Source organism: Prionailurus viverrinus, chromosome D3 (assembly GCF_022837055.1).
Source record: "Prionailurus viverrinus isolate Anna chromosome D3, UM_Priviv_1.0, whole genome shotgun sequence".
NCBI lineage: Eukaryota > Metazoa > Chordata > Mammalia > Carnivora > Felidae > Prionailurus > Prionailurus viverrinus.
The window spans coordinates 10088410-10105232 of record NC_062572.1 but is presented as its reverse complement, the minus strand read 5'-3'; the positions used below and the strand labels follow the sequence as shown (position 1 = coordinate 10105232).

Sequence of the window (16823 nt, the reverse complement as noted above, 5' to 3'; positions counted from 1 at the left end):
CTAGGCCCGTCTGGCTGAAAAGCCTCCTCAAGCTAGAGACAGAGTGTGGTGGTGCCCCTGCCCCGGCCCTCCCCCTTGACTCCCCCGCTGCCTGTGTTCACAGGGGAGCAGACTGAGGCCGGGCCGAGGCGGCTCTCGATGGGAACCCCAGCCGAAGGAGGCACAAAACTAGGGCCCCCTGAGGGGCCTCGTGGCCAGGCCGTCTGTTGTCCTCCCCTGAGCCGCCACTTGAGGGCAGCCGGCATGAGGGCGCACCAAAGCCAGGATCTCGGATTAGTGGCAGAAATGGGGCTGACAGGGAATTATCTAAAAGGTCAACGCAGGACGGCCGCTCTGGGCGAGGGGTTTAGGAGTCCCTGCCCGGCACTGCTTCAAGAAGTCCTCCTGGGGCTGTGGGTAGCAGCAAGGGCCTGGGGTGCGCGGGGGGATATAAGACAGTGTCCAGGAAGACCGTCCAGCCGAGACTTCTTTCTGAAGGCGCTGGGCAGAGCCACAGAGCGTGTTGGGACACCAGGCTACAGCAGGGTTGGGGCACACAGACCAGGCAGAGAGATTCTGAACTTCTGGTAGTCATCCCAGTCACCTTCAACATGCCAGAAGGGCAAGTTTGTTCTTCTCTGGGCCAGATCCCAGCATCTCCTCAGTAGCCCAGCAGGCACCTCAGTGTCTTTTGGACCCTAATTTTGGTGTTTTTAAATGATTTGCTTTTAAAACTAAATATGGATCGGGGCGCCTGGATGGCGTAGTCGGTTAAACTTCTGACTTCTGCTCAGGTCACGATCTTGCGGTTTGTGAGTTCGAGCCCCGCGTCGGGCTCTGTGGTGACAGCTCAGAGCCTGGAGCCTGCTTCCGATTCTGTGTCTCCCTCTCGGCCCCTCCCCTGCTCACACTCGGTGTCTGTCTCTCTCTCAAAAACGAACACGTAAAAAATAAATAAAACTAAACACGGATGTAGGTTTGGCTTCAGGCAAGGCTGAATCCTGGTGCTCAAACAATGTCCTCAGTAATTGGTTTCAAGATGGCCCCTAGTAGTACAAGATGTACATCTTAGAGTCGTGTCCACACCAGTGAAAGTGCGTTGCTGCTTCCAAATGGTAACAGGAAAAGCCCTCCAATTTGGGTTTCGTTAGGTCTCAGGTGGCCCGGGCCACATACCTAACCCTGAACTCCCGGCAAACTGATTGGCCAGGCCCGTGCCATGTGCACGTTCATAATGGCCAAGGGTGGTCCCCGTGCAAACAGTGCCTGGTGTCTGCCCGACTAGAGATTCGGGTTCCGTCTTCCCGGGGACCCTGGGAGCAGGACAGGCAATTAGCCTCTGTCTGCCTCCGCCCTCCAGATCAACGACGAGACGGAGTTAGAGGCCCTGTGTGCCGAGATCGCCTCCCAGCACCTGGCCACCGAGAGCCCCGAGGGTCCCAAGCCCTGCTGCAGGTTCACGTACCTGACCATGACGGGCGAGGAAGTGGAGCTGTGCAGCCGTGGCCGGCACATCCCCGTGGCGTGAGTCTGTGCGCGAGGGGAGTGGTGGGGTGGGCGGCCTGGGCCAGGTCAGGTGATGGATCTCACCAGAGGGACGGCTGTGGGGCAGGACGCAGGGTGCCAGGAAGGGTGGCGTGCGTTCAGCAGCGGGACTTTATTAAGAAGGCCCCAGCCGTGAGGCGGGTGACGGACGCCCGGAGGCAGGAGAGGCAGGACGCCCGGTAACCGGTTCCCCTCGCCCGCCCCCCCCCCACCCCCCCACTCCCCCCACCCCCTCACCCCCCCCCCGCAGGTGGGAGAACAAGGACATCTATGCGGCGGCCATCCGGAGCCTGCGGCTGCGGGAGCTCCAGAACGCCGAGTGCGTGACGGCCGTGAGGGCGGGCCTGGGCGCCGTCATCCCCCTGCAGCTGCTCACCACGCTCAGCCCGCTGGAGATGGAGCTGCGCACCTGCGGCCTGCCGTACATCAACCTCGAGTTCCTCAAGGTCGGTGGGCGGGGGCCTATCCTGGACCCCCCTCCCCCCGTGTCCCAGTGCCCTGTTCTCACGTGCCCCCCCCTCCCCTCCCCTCCCCCCCCCGGCGACCCCCCCACGTCACAGCTGGGGAAGCCGGAGCTTGAGTCACTTGCCCGGACGCGGTGGGGTCGGTCTCACCCCCAGACGGCTGGCCTCCGGGGCCCGGGTCTTGAGCCTCATCCCGAGGCGAAGACCGTTCTTGCCAAGCCTCGTCCATTCCTCAGGCCGCACCCCGGCCTCCCAGGCTGGCTTCTTGCTGGCAGCGAGACCTCGAACAGTGACTTCACATCTGGTGGGACAGTGACAGGACCTGCCCAGTGTGTTCATGGTGGGGGAGGGGGGCGTAACGCTCGTGGAGCCTCTGCTCTGGGCGCGGCCTCCAGGCCACAGCCACGCGAGGGGCGCGGGCACGACTACCTCCGTGGCCTTTGTCGTTGTCGTGGTCTCATAACCTATGTCCCGTGGCCGTTTCCCCGCCGCAGCCACCCAGCCCGGGGCGGTGCGGGGTGAGCAGAGGCCGGGACCGCTCACATCCGGGGGCCTTTCTTCCCCAGGCCCACACCATGTACCAGGTGGGGCTGATGGAGACAGACCAGCACATCGAGTTCTTCTGGGGGGCGCTGGAGGTGTTCACGCAGGAGGAGCTGTGCAAGTTCATCAAATTTGCCTGCAACCAGGAACGCATCCCCTTCACCTGCCCCTGCAAAGACGGGGGCCCTGACACAGCCCACGTGCCCCCCTACCCCATGAAGATTGCTCCCCCAGATGGCACAGCAGGTACCGCCTTCCCCTTGTCGTGTTCCGAGTGGGACGCACAGGCCCTTCTCTCAGTGGGAGCTGGGGCTGCTGGGCCCTGCAGGAGGGAGGGACATCAGTGGCCAGCTGAGCCCAAATGTAAATCGGGGGACGGGCCTGCGCAGGGGAAGGGGTTGTCATGTGCCTCCCAAACCTGACTTTGGCCAAGAGTCAGTACAGGCCCAAGGTTGGCCTATGTTCTGAGGTTTGTTTTTTTTTTTTAAAGGATTCACCATTCTTTTTTTCAAGTTTTATTTATTTTTGAGCGAGAGTGCAAGCGGGGGAGGGAGAGGGGGCGACATTGTACTGACTGCATTGAGCCCGATGTGGGGCTTGAACTCATGAACTGTGAGATCATGACCTGAGCTGAAGTCGGACAGTCAACCAACTGAGCCACCCAAGTGCCCCTACATTCTGATAACTTTAAAAAGCTAACGGGGCTTTTTAGAAATGTTTTAATTTTCCAACTTCTAAACGTAGAAAAATAAGAAAACAACCCTTTGCTGACTGAACAAACCTGTCTACCACCAGATTCCCTCACAGGTCAGCCATCTGCTCCCTGTGCCGTACAACTTCCTGTGCCATTTTCTCCTCCAGAATCTTCTCTTGCCCTGCCCCCGCCCCTCCTCCTGCTTGGGCCTCGGTTAGCTTCAAGCTACCCAAAGAAGCAAACCTGAAAGCAGGGCGGCCAGTAGGTCTCCCTGGGATCAGAGCCCAGCCTCTGACACTGGCCTGGTGGGGGGTTTATTTTTGCAGGTTCCCCAGACTCTCGCTACATCCGAGTGGAGACCTGCATGTTCATGATCAAACTTCCCCAGTACTCCTCTCTGGAAATCATGCTGGAGAAACTTCGTTGTGCCATTCACTACCGTGAAGACCCCCTAAGTGGCTGAGGGGAGGGAGCCCCGGAGTTAGTCCGTCACCGAGGCACCGCTCCGCCGGCTTGGGAAGCCTGCCACTGAGGGCACATTCCCTCCAGGGCCCTGCGTGAGGAGTTGGCGACGTTTTGCTTTTCCGAACTTTTGTCCACGTTCCAGGGCTTCCTGGAAGACTTAACCTTTTGTATTTGTATGTTTTGTGATGGGTTGGTTCTTTTACACCTGTTTGTGGTATGTTTGTAGGATAGTTTAATTCCCAGGCAGCCTGTGTCTCATTTGATCTTCCCAGACATTGTCTCTCATGGCCACCGGATTCTGATGCCATAAGGCCCCAGTTAGTTCCACATCATGGAACCACCCAGCAGGAAGGTGGTGGTGAGATACCTGCGGCCGGCCACACAGAGCATCCTGTTGTCTCTTCACAGCATCTTCACAGGTCTGTGGCCCTGCCCCTCCTGCCTTGAGCTGGAGTTGATCCTGGACGCAGCTCCCCCAGGCCTCCTTCCATCTTGAAAGGGTTGGGCCCCAACATGGGAGACACACAGGGAGCTTTCTGTGTTCATCTTCCAGCTTTTGAACCTTGTTTATGGTCTGGGTTTTTCAGAGGAAAAGCACCCCGGTGGCTGCCCGTCCCTTCCCCCTCAGCCCTCTGCTCTCCGTCTCTCCTGGGCCCCTGACCTGACAGTTTCCTGCTGAATGTTCCTCAGGAGACCAAAGGGTTCATTCTGACCTTAGTTCACAGCCAGGCGTTTCCCAGCTCCAGGAGTTCAGGACGCCTAGAGGAGGAGGGATGGACAGTGCTCGGGGGAGGGGGGGCTTTTTCTGAGACTGATTGAACAGGAAAGCACATGATTCAAGCCTACCCCCCTTTTGTACTCAGAAACGGCCCTTCCTCACCACAGTGTTGGTGACAGGAGGAACAGAAGGGCCACATGCCCATTTTAAAAAGAGCGGCTGACTGAGGTGCTCTGCTCAATTCAGGGTCTACTTCGGTGACCGAGACCTTCCAAGGACCACTATGCGGTCCTTCTGCCCCTCTGGCCAGGCCCGCCCCTTGTCCCCTCGCCGCCCCATGTGAGCGTGTGTGCCAGGGTGGAGCTGCTCCAGGCTCCCCCGCTGCCCCAGTGCATTTGTGCCCCAAACAGGTCTTTGTCCAATGGTACTTTGTTCAAGAGCAGCATATGCCAGCTTGTTGGACACTGTCATTTTGGGCCTTGCCAGTTCTCCTGGAATTGCATCACTGTATTTATTGTATAATATTGTGAATACTGAAGGTTCTGAGTGAGTGCTGACTAGAAGGTTCTGGAGTGTGCATGCTGGGGAGAGAAAGCTGTGCTTTTCCTTTCTCTGCTGTGGCCCTGGCCTGTTGGGAAGATGTATGGATTTTAGAGTTAGAGCCATTAGCAGCCATCTCCTCCCTCTTATTCTTAGGAAATGCGTTAAGGACCATTACTGAAGTGATTCCCCAACCTAAGGAAAAGCTAAAACTGGATGCATCAGTTATGTTTGATGCAGGAGCAGTCCTGTCTGGAAAGGAGGGCCTGCACGCAGGCTCCCGGCTTGGAAGGAAGATGGTTGGCTGCTGCCTCCTGGGGGCCAGAGCCCCGTTGCCTGGGGGTCAGACCAGGACGTAGTCCTGACAAGGATCCTCCTATTTCATTTCTGCATAACGAGAGCCTTTGGATTATTAGAAGTGGTTCTTCCTCTCTCTATTTTTAAATTCTTGGTCCCCTCCAATCCTTCCCATCCCTTAAATGGACTCAGAATTGTTAGCTACCTCCCCAAGGGGGGTTTTGGGAAGCTGCTTTTGGCCCATCACTTGATTTGATGACAGCTGTGAGTAAGATGTCTGCTGCTAACACGCTTCTCCCAGAGAGCACATGGAGAGGTCCAGACTGATCCAAACCTTGGCCCTAAAAAAACGTGTGCTGTAAAGTTACTTGATGTATATTTATTATAATTATTTATGGTTGCATTTAACAAAGTTTTCATTCAGTTTGAGGCTATTTACACCATTGCTGTGTAAAGGAAGCTCACTACAGGAAAAAAAAAAAAGTCACACCAATAAATAACCTTCATCTAATTTTGACTTACCGTAAGAGTTGTGTGGTCATCTACTCACTGAAAAGATACAATGACTGACCTGCTTGGACTGGGCGGCTCTGATCCTTAAGTGCGGTCCAAAGGTTAGGAATTTGTTTCTAATTATTGTCTCTACACTTGATGTGATTCTTACTCCCTCATGCTTACCAACTAATCCTCGCCCCCCCCCCCCCCCGCCACCTCCCCCATTCAGCCCCTCGAACCTGGGTGTCATACAGAAAGGATGACTGAAGGGATGGAAATCCAAGGTCAAAGCTAAACCTCACTCTGCATCTTCTGTCCCCGCCCCTGCTCATACTGGAGCTAGTCTGAACTCTTAGGCCAGTGGGAGGGTTTTCCTCAAGCGGATAATTGCAGTGGAAGGGGGTGGGAGCCAGCAGTGGATTTAGAACTGTACAAAAGGGAAATGCAGAGAAGATAAAGACTTAGGGCTGCTTTCCTAAGGTTGCTGTTCAGCTCTCGTGCACAGCTGTCCTTTGCCACCCCCACAGGGAGCTCTGTGGTCTGCATGCAGGAGAATCCAGTCTCCCAGACATGGTCCTGCTCCATGGGAGGGGGAGGTCCTCAGACCCATTTAGTTCTTCTCTTGACCCTACCTTTCTTACACTTAATAAATGCCAACTTTTAGCGAAAGTGTCCCACTTATGTCTTTATTATAGGAAGACCAAGGGTCCTCTTGGGTGAGGAACAACTCCCCTCAGGGTGCTGGAAACAGCAAAAGCCACCACTCAGAAGCTGGGGTGGATGGGGATGCCTTGTATGGAGAGTCCCAGCTGAGCACAGCAAGAATTTGCTCTCCAGGATGGCTGAGGCCATCTCAAGAGTTGCTTCTTTAAAAAACTATGTTCAAAATTACACTATCCAATAATAGAAGACATTCATCCTCATTAGTCATCAGGGGAAAGCAAATTAAAATCACAAAATCTATACAACCACCCCCAAAAAGGAAAGACAGTACCAGGACTGGGGGAAGACATGGAACCAACAGAACTCTCCTCTGGATGTGGGGAATGTAACCTACAACTACTCTGGAAGCCTGGGTGCCCTCCACTACGCACCCCTTAGACCAATCCCACCTCTAGGTGTACGTCCACCAGAACACCCACCCATATTCACCAAAAGACGTGTAAAAATACAGCAGCAATAACAGTAGTAGCCAAAACTAGAAACAAGTTAAAGGTCTGAAGTAGAAAAAGTTACGGCACACAATGGAATACCATACAGGAAGGAAAGCAAACTGCTACCTGCAACCTATAGGTGAGTCAGAAACACACAGTGTTCAGCAAGAGGAGTCAAGCATAAAAAAAATACTTCATGGTATGAGTACTTTAAATAATGAGTTCATTTAAATGTTGAAAATAGAAAAAAATAACATCTTAAAATGTCAAGATTGTGGTTATTCTGGGTCCCAGAGAGGATAGAGAGTATGAGGGGTGTTCTGGTGTCCTGGTAATGTTTTTGATATGGGTGGTGGTGACAGGTGTTGAGTGAACCCTATGCTACCATGCACTTTTCTGTAGGGATGTTCTACCGTAGGGATAGTTTCTTAAAAATACAAGCGCACCAGCGTGTCTGGCTGGCTCAGTTGGTAGAGTATGTGACTCTTGATCTCTGTTTAAGCCCCATGTTGGGTGGTGGTACCTACTTAAAAAAAAAAAAAAAAAAAAATCCCAATGCCTCCGTGCCAAAAAAAAAACCCACAAAATGAAATCAGGAAATAAAAGCACACATTCCATCCTCATGAAACCAAAAGAAATCATTTCAGTCCACAATTTCTCAAAGGACAGCTACTGAAAGAATAAATGACTTAAGAGGACATCATGGGCAGCAAGCTTCTTGTAGGTCCCTTGGAAAAAACCAAAACGTTGCAAAGCAAAGAAGGAATTAGAGGCCCCACTGCCAAGAGAAAAACAAGGATTGGAAATTCATGTAGGAAGCAGTTGTTCAAGCTCACCACTCTGCAGAAAGAAGCCCTATTTGGGAGAATCAAACCCAGCAGCTAAGACCCCAGCCCCACCCTGAGTTTACACAGCAGACTGGAAGACCCCTTTCAGGAGGAAATCAGAAATAAGACCTATAGATTCTCACAGCAGGGGGTTCTTCAGTGAAAACACCAGCTTGTTACCCTACAGTGAACGTGAACAGTTAAAGAAGCTTCTCATCTTTAGTGCCCCAGCCTTAAATATAGACAGGCAAGAAACAGATGAGGAAGAGTCTATAACATGAAATACCAAACAAAAATAGATAACACAGACTAGAACAAGAAACAACTATGGCACAAAGTATGCGAACGTACTGCATTGGGGCACCTGGCTGGCTCAGTTGGTAGATCAAGAGTCACTCTGGGTTTCAGGGTTGTAAGTTTTAGCCCCATGTTAGGTGTAAAATCTTACAAAAAAGAAAAACTTACTTCGGGGACACCTGGCTGGCTCGGTAGAGTGTGTGACTCTTGATCTCGGGGTTGTGAGTTCAATTCCCACATTGGCTGCAGAGATTAAAATCTTGGTGTGCCTGGATGACTCAGACATCTGACTGTTGTTTTTCAGCTCCCGTCATGATCTCCTGTTTCATGAGATCGAGTCCTGCATCAGGCTCCATGCTAGCAGTGCAGAGCCTCCTTGGGATTCTCTCTCTTACTTGCTCTTGTAAATAATAAACTTAAAAAAAATCACTGCATCCCTTAAGGAGAGAAAAGGCTGTGGGGAAGAATAAAAGGTTTGGGAAATATCAGAAATCCATTTAATGTAAAGATGAAAGGATAAAGTTGAAGAAATCTCCCATAGGGCAAAAAATATGAAAAGAAAAAGGAGCACCTGGGTAGCTCAATCGGTTGAGCATAGGACTTCAGCTCAGGTAATGATCTCACAGCGTGTGATTTGGAGCCCCACTTCGGGTTCTGTGCTGACAGCTCAGAGCCTGGAGCCTGCTTCAGATTGTGTCTGCCTCTCTCCCTGCCCCTCCCCATCTTGCACTCTCTTTCTCAAAAATAAACATTAAAAAAAAATTTTAAAGGAAAAAGGGATCAGTCTAAGACAGTCTATCCTACTATCACTGGAGTTCTGCAAAGAGAAAACAGGAGACATAACCAAAATATAATTCTGGAAAACAGAATGTCACAAGTTCCAGACAAAATGATAAGTATCCAGCTCTTTGAATAGAAAAAGAATCCACACCACTTTACAACATGGGGAAATTTAAAAATACCAGGGACAGACATCCTAAAAAGCTTCAAGGGGAAAAATTACATGTAAATCAGAATGGCATCAGGCTTTATAACAAACTAGAAAGATAACACCTTCAATACACTTCTAATTCTAATCACAATAAATGAACAGAAGCCAGATTTCCCTATCACAACAACTAAAATAAAAAACCTAATATACGTATGGTTCTCAAAACAAGCAATAAAAAAAACTGAGAAGAGAAAATAAATATGGTGGGCCCTACCATTGCCTCAGCTTATGGTCTGGATAGTTTTCAGAGAGCAGCAAGAGGAGGGGAAACCCAAAGTCGAACTCAACAGTCTCCTAGAGTTCAGAAAACAAAGCATGAAAGGAAACAAAGGCAGCTAGTTTGCAAGGCAGAGTACTAAAGAGGAAGAGACTTACAGAGAACTCCTCAAGTATTCAACTGAGTACTGATAAGCTCAAGCATATAAGGAAACTGCCAGAGGCTGGGAAAAGAACCAGCCAAAAGGATTAGAGCTGGCAAAGAACAGGAAGTAGTTCCTATTCCCACTAGCCAATGTAGAAAACTTTGTAATTTGTGGGACTTTGGTTTTGCCTTAGTAGTGAAGTAAAATTAGCCCTAATTCCTGTTCAGGTCCCACCTAATAAAGCTTAAAAGTTTGACCCAGAAGGATCAAGCTGTCTCCAAGTGACCACATATAAAAACAAAGCTCAAAAATACAGGAAATACATGGGACACCTGGGTGGCTCAGTTTGTTGGGCGTCCAATTCTTGATCTCAGGGTTGTGAGTTCAAGCTCCATGCCTAGCATGGAGCCTACTTTAGAAACAAACAAGTAATACAAAAATACCCAGCATGTAAGTAGGTAAAATTCAGAATGGCATCCAATAAACCACCAGACATGCAAAGAAACAACAAAATAGCACCCAGAAAAATCAACTGCAACTGACCCAGAAATTATACAAATGATAGAATTCGCAGGCAAGGGCATTAAAACAGTTATTACTGTATAGAACAGGTTTACGAAGCTAGGGGAAAAAAAACAATGAACATGTTAGGTAGAACCATGGAAAATATAAACAACACAAACTGAATGTCTAGAGATAGAAACTTCAATGTCTGAGATGAAAACTGGATAGAGTAGCAACAGATTAGACTGCAGAAGGTTTCAGTGACTTTGGAAGCACACAAATGACCCATCTGAAAACAAAAGAATCCAAAAAAGTGAGGAGTGTCAGTAAGATATGGCACTTCATTTGGCCTATAATATAGGAGAATAATCCCCCAAAGAGAAGAAAAATGGGGAAAAATCTTGAGATAACAGCTGGAACTTTTTCCAAATTTACTTAAAAACTACAAAGATGTAAGAAGCTTAATGAACCTAAAGCACAAGAAACAGCGGTGGTGATGGTTGTAGAACAATGAATGTACGTGATGTCACAGAACCATACAAAGGTGCATCACAATCTAATTGTATAAAATCAGTGATAAATCTTAAAAACAACCCCCACAAAGACACATTCTGTACAGAAGAACAAAGATAAGGATGGTAGATTTCTCAGTAGAACCAATGCAAGCAAGGAGACAGCAGAGTAACATATCTAAAGTATTGGGAGGGGAAAAGCTATCAACCTAGAATTCTATACCTTTCCAATAGTGAAGGAGAAAATAGGCAAGTACCTAGAGACAAATCAGGTTACTGCTTAGGGAGGGAGTGCTTAATGGGTATGGGATTTCCTTTAAAGATTAAAATTCCTGAACAAGTAGTGGTGATGATTGCACAACACTGTGAATGGATTTAAGGACACCTAATTGTATACTTTAAAATAATTGAAATGTTAAGTTTTGGGGCACCTATGTAGCTTAGTTGGTTAAACATCCGACTTCAGCTGGGGTCATGATCTCACAGTTCATAAATTCAAGCCCAACATCTATGCTGTTGGCGCAGAGCCTGCTTCAGATAATCTGTCCTCTCTCTGCCCCTCCCTGCACCCCCCTTCAAAAATAAACATTTTTTTTAATGTTGAATTTCATTAGATGTATTTTACCACAATTGTTTAAAAGTGAAGAAGAAATAAAGACCTTTTCAGACATAGAAAAGCAAGAACACAGGCTAACCTGCACTACAACAAAGTCCTTCACACAAAAGGAAAATGATACCATGTGGGAATCTGGGTCTGCACAAAGAAAAAAAAATACAAAAATATTAACCACATGGGTAAATATAAAAGACATGTTTAAGTCTTTAAAAGATCACTGACTTAAAAAAATTTTTTAATGTTTATTTTTGAGAGAGAACGAGTGAGCACACACGAGCATGAGTCAAGGAGGGGCAGGGAGAGAGGGAGACACAGAATCCAAAGCAGGCTCCAAGCTGTCAGCACGGAGCCCGATGCGGGGCTTGAACTCACGACCCAGGAGATCATGACCTGAACCAAAGTTGGACACTCAATCGACTGAGCCACCCAGGTGCCCCTAATAGATAATTGAGTACTTAAACAAAACAACAAGGTATTGGGGATTTATGATGAATAAAGAAATGGAGGGGAGGAGCACCTAGGTGGCTCAGGCAGTTAAGCATCTGACACTTGATTTCGCCTCAGGTCATGATCTCCCAGTTTGAACCCTACGTTGGTCTCCTCACTGACACTGTAGAGCCTGCTTGGGATTCTCTCTCTCTCACTCTCTGCCCCTCCCCCCCACCAAAATAAATAAATTAAAAAATAAATATATGACAATGGCACAAAGGCTAGGAGGAAATAAATTAAATATGTTATTGTAATACCAATCATGAAGTAGCACAATATTACTTAAAGGTAAACTGTGATACTGTAATAAATCAGAGGTGTATGTACTATAAACCCTAAAACAACTACTTAAATAATACAATAAAGTTAAAACTAATAGGCCAACAAAAGAGATAAATGGAATCATAAGAAGTATTAAAAGAAAGCAAAAAAAAAAAAAAGAGAAAAAAGGCACATAGAACACAAAAGATAAATAGCAAAAAGATTTATTTAAACTCAACTATCAGGGCATCCGGCTGGCTCAGTCGGTAGCATGTGACTCTTAATCTCAGGGTCTTGAGTTCAAGCCACATTGGGTGTGGAGACTAGTTAAAAGAAAAAAAAAAAGTATTCTAAACCCAACCATATCAATAATTACATTAAATGTAAATGGTTGACACACCCAAATTAAAAGACAAACTCCTCAGACTGGCTCAAAAACAAAAACCCCAACTATATGCTGCCTCTGAGAAAACCAATGTAAATATGTAAACAAAAATAGGATAAAAGTAAAAGGATGGAAAAAGATATACTATGCCAACACAAATCAGCAGAAAGCTGAAGAATGTTAATATTGCTATCTTAATATCAAAGTGTATCTCAGAGCAAATATTACAAAGAAGGTCATTTCATAATAATAAAAAAGCCAAACAAGAACATAACTATCTTAGGCATTTATACATCTAATAACAAGGCTTCAAAAGAATGAAGCAATTACAGAATCATAAGGAAAAATAATCTTCAATTACAATACAGATTTCAAAAAGAACTATCCCCCATCCCCCAATAATTAAGAGAACAAGTAAACAGAACATCAGTAATATAAAAGCTTGAACAACACTACCAACCAATTTGACCTACCTGTCATTTATATAATATTCCATCTAACCAAAATACAATGCACATTCTTTTCAAGTACATACAGGACATTTATGGCCTGGAGAATATTCTAAGGATAAAACAAACCTCAATAAATTTGAAGAGATTCAGTTCATACAAATTATGTTCTCTGACCACTAGAAAATTAGTAATCAATAACAAATCTGGGGGCAGCTGGCTGGCTCAGTCATAAGAGCATGTGATTCTTGATCCCAGGGTTGTGAGTTCAAGCCCCACATTGGATGTAAAGATTAAACTTAAAAAAAACAAAAACAAGGGTGGGAGGGAGGGGAAGGTGGGTGATGGGTATTGAGGAGGGCACCTTTTGGTATGAGCATTGGGTGTTGTATGGAAACCAATTTGACAATAAATTTAATATTAAAAAATAATAAGGTAAACATATAATTACCACTATGAGTTAAAACACTCAATTTTGACATCTTGAAAAAAAATCTAGAGTGCCTGCGTGGCTCAGTCAATTAAGTGTCCAACTTTTTAATTTTTAAATTTACCAACAAGTTAGCATATAGCGCAATAATGATTTCAAGAGTAAAATCCAATGATTCATCCCCTACATATAACACCCAGTGCTTATCCCGAGTCTCCTCCTTAATGCCCCTTGCCCACTTAGCCCATCCCCCCACCCATAACCCCTCCAGCAACCCTCAGTTTGTTCTCTATATTTAAGAGTCTCTTGTGTTTTGTTCCCCTCCCTGTTTTTTATTATTTTTGCTTCTCTTATGTTCATCTGTTTTGAATCTTTAAAAAATTATTTAATGTTTATTTTTGAGAGAGAGAAAGAGAGTGTAAGTGAGGGAGGGGCAGAGAGAGAGGGAGACACAGAATCCGAAGCAGGCTGCAGGCTCCAAGCTAGCAGCAAAGAGCCTGACAAACTCAAACTCACAAACCAGTGAGATCATGACCTGAGCCGAAGTTGGCCACTGAACCAACTGAGCCACCCAGGCACCCCATCTGTTTTGAATCTGAAATTCCACATATGAGTGAAATCATATATTGTCTTTCTCTAATTTCACTTAGCATAATACACTCTAGTTCCATCTATGTTTTTGCAGATAGCAAGATTTCACTTTTTTTGATTGCCAAGTAATACTCGTGTGTGTGTGTGCGTGTGTGTGCATGCACGTGTACCACATCTTCTTTATCCATTCATCTGTCGATGGACATTTGGACTCTTTCCATACTTTGGCTATTGTCGACAGCACTGCTATAAACATTAGGGAGCACGTGCCCTTTTGAAACAGCACACCTGTATGGATAAGTACCTAGTAGTGCAATTTCTGGGTTGTAGGCTAGATCAATTTTTAACTTTTTGAGAAAACTCCATACTGTTTTCCAGAGTGGCTGCACCACTTTGCATTCCCACCAGCAGTGCAAAAGAGATTCTCTTTCTCTGCATTCTCACCATCTGTCATTGCCTATGTTGTTCATTTTAGCCATTCTGACAGGTAAAGTGGTATCTCATTGTGCTTTTTATTTGTATTTCCCTGACGATGAATGATGTTGAGCATTTTTTCATGTGTCTGTTAGCCATCTGGATGTCTTCTTTGGAGAATTGTCTATTCATGTCTTTTGCCCATTTCTTCATTGGATTATTTGTTTTTTGGGTGTTGAGTTTGATAAGTTCTTTACAGATTTTGGATACTAACCCTTTACCTGATATGTCGTTTGCAAATATCTTCTCTCATTCCGTTGGTTGCCTTTTCGTTTTGCTGATTGTTTCCTTCACTGTGCGGAAGCTTTATGTTGATGAGGTCCCAGCAGTTCATTTTTGCTTTTGTTTCCCTTGCCTCTGGAGACGTGTTAAGAAGTTGCTGTGGCTGAGGTCAAAGAGGTTTTTGCCTGCCTTCTCCTCTAGGATTTTGATGGCTTCCTGTCTTACATTTAGGTCTTTCATCCATTTTGAGTTTATTTTTGTGTATGGTGTAAGACAGTGGTCCAGGTTCATTTTTCTGCATGTCACTGTCCAGTTTTCCAACACCATTTGCTGAAGAGACTGTCTTTATTCCATTGGATATTCTTTCCTGCTTTGTCAAAGTTTAGTTGGCCATAAGTGTCTAACTCTTGATTTCAGCTCATGATATCAGGGTTTGTGAGTTTGAGCCCCAAGCCTCACATCAGGCTCCATGCTCACAGTGCAGAGCCTGCTTCGGATTCTCTCTCTGCCCCTTACCCAATCGTGTGTGTTTACACTCTCTCTCAAAATAAATAAAATTTTAAAAAATCTGGAAAATATCCAAATAGTATAAACTAATAGCCCAGAGGATAAAGAAATCAATGTATTCTGAACTGGATGAAAACAAAAAGACACCAAAGTATATGAAACACAGGTAAAGCAGTTCTTAGGGAAATTTATAGCACCAAACACTTATATTACAAAAAAAGAAAGGTCTCAAATGAATGATCTCAGCTTTGACCTTAAACTAAACAAGAAAGAAGCTCAAAGTAAGCAGAAGAAAGCAAATAAAGATCAGAATCGAAGAAAAAACAAAAGATCAGAATGGAAAACAATGAAATGGAAACAGAAAACCAGTAAAGGGAATCAATGGAACCCAAGTTGATTTTTTGAGATCAATATAACTGATAAATCTCTAACCCAGGGTTGCCATGCTATGGCTCATAATCCAGCTGCTTGTTTTTGTAAATAAAGTCTCACTGGAAGCCTCACCCATAGAGCTGTGTTTACTCTCTAACAGCATTGCTGAGTAATTGCAATTCGGACTATATGGCCTAAATATTGACTATTTGGCCTTTTAAGAAAGAAAAAGTTTGAGGATCTCTGCTCTAGCCAAACAGATCAGGAAAAGAGAAAACAAATGATCAACATCAAAAAATGAGAGAAGTGACATCACTACAGATTTTACAGATATTTTCAAGTAAGGTTATATTATGAACACCTTTATGCCAATAAATTAACTTACTGAAATAGACAAATTCTTTGAAAGACAATACCAAAGTTCACTCAAGAAGAAACAGAAAACCTGAATAGCTATCTGTTAAAACTGATAAACTGTATCATACTTATTTACGGTTTTTAAGAAATTGGTCTATTTCTCACAGTCCCTTTTTAAGGGCTCATCTGATTAGGTCAGACCCACTCAGAATGATCCTTTATTCATTCAGAGCCAACTGATTTGAGGCTTTATTTACACCTTCATAGTTTTGTCATACTATATCAATCATATTCACAGTCCTGCCAACATCCAAGGGGAAGGAATTACATGTACACCATGTAAATGAACACTACATATATACCATGTACACCAGGAATCCGGAATCTTCAGGGCCAACTTAAAATTCTGCTTATCACAAATAAGGAAACAAATTTATTCACTGAAACATTATTTTTAATAATAAGATTTTGAAAACAACCTAAGCAACATACATAGGCGAATAAAACACAGTACATCCACACAATGAAGCGATTTTTTAAATTGAGGCATAACTGACATATATACAAAGAGGTAATCTTGAGAATATGTTATTAAGTGAAAAAATCAAAGTTCAAGAGTATAATATGCTACCTCTGGTGTAAGAGAAAAAAAATAAGAACATACACATGTGTTTGGTTATTTTGGCAAAAAGAAACAAGAAGACAGTTTAGGGGGAGAAAAGTGAATAAAACAGAAACTAGTAAGATTGGTTGCCCACAGACAGTGAGTGAGTAGAAACAAGGTGAAAGCCTGGAGATGTTGAATGGGAGTAGAAAGTATGAGTGTTAGTGACTTTTTTTTTTTTTTTTATTTGAGAGAGAAAGAGAGAACACGAGAAGGAGATGGGCGGGGGGGGGGGGGGGGGGGGCGGGGAGAAAGAATTTTTTTCTATTTTTTTTAATGTTTATTTTTTTAGAAAGGGAGAGAGTGCACGTGCAAGCACTTACAAGCCAGGGAGGGACAGAGAGAGAGGGAGACACAGAATCCGAAGGAGGCTCCAGGCTCTGAGATGTCAGCACAGAGCCTGATGCGGGACTCAAACTCACAAACCATGAGATCATGACCTGAACCAAAGTTGGACACTTAACCGACGGAGTTACTCAGGTACCACCCACCCCCTCCAGGGGGATTTTCAATCATGCCAGAAATGGTACAAGTCTCTCAGTCTTTCCAGCTTCTTTCACCTGACACAAGAAGGTCTCTGAGCTAATGGACTGATTTTAACTGACATATAATATACAAA

General features: G+C 45.4%; 1 protein-coding gene across 12 annotated transcripts in view; it reads left to right on the top strand.

Moving 5' to 3' along the window:
* HECTD4 (HECT domain E3 ubiquitin protein ligase 4) overlaps positions 1-5756 on the top strand; it is a 192062-nt gene extending 186306 nt beyond the window's left edge. For 8 of the 12 annotated variants that reach the window (XM_047828361.1, XM_047828356.1, XM_047828360.1 and 5 more), the window contains 4 exons: positions 1340-1503; positions 1775-1970; positions 2555-2777; positions 3552-5756. In XM_047828361.1, the coding sequence (XP_047684317.1) occupies positions 1340-1503; positions 1775-1970; positions 2555-2777; positions 3552-3688 (720 nt within the window). In that variant the 3' untranslated portion in view covers positions 3689-5756. Of the gene's footprint in view, positions 1-1339; positions 1504-1774; positions 1971-2554; positions 2778-3275; positions 3502-3551 lie in introns of those variants that run through there. The other 4 variants (XR_007145913.1, XM_047828362.1, XR_007145911.1 and 1 more) reach the window with 3 other exon arrangements.
* The last annotated feature ends 11067 nt before the right edge of the window (positions 5757-16823 follow it).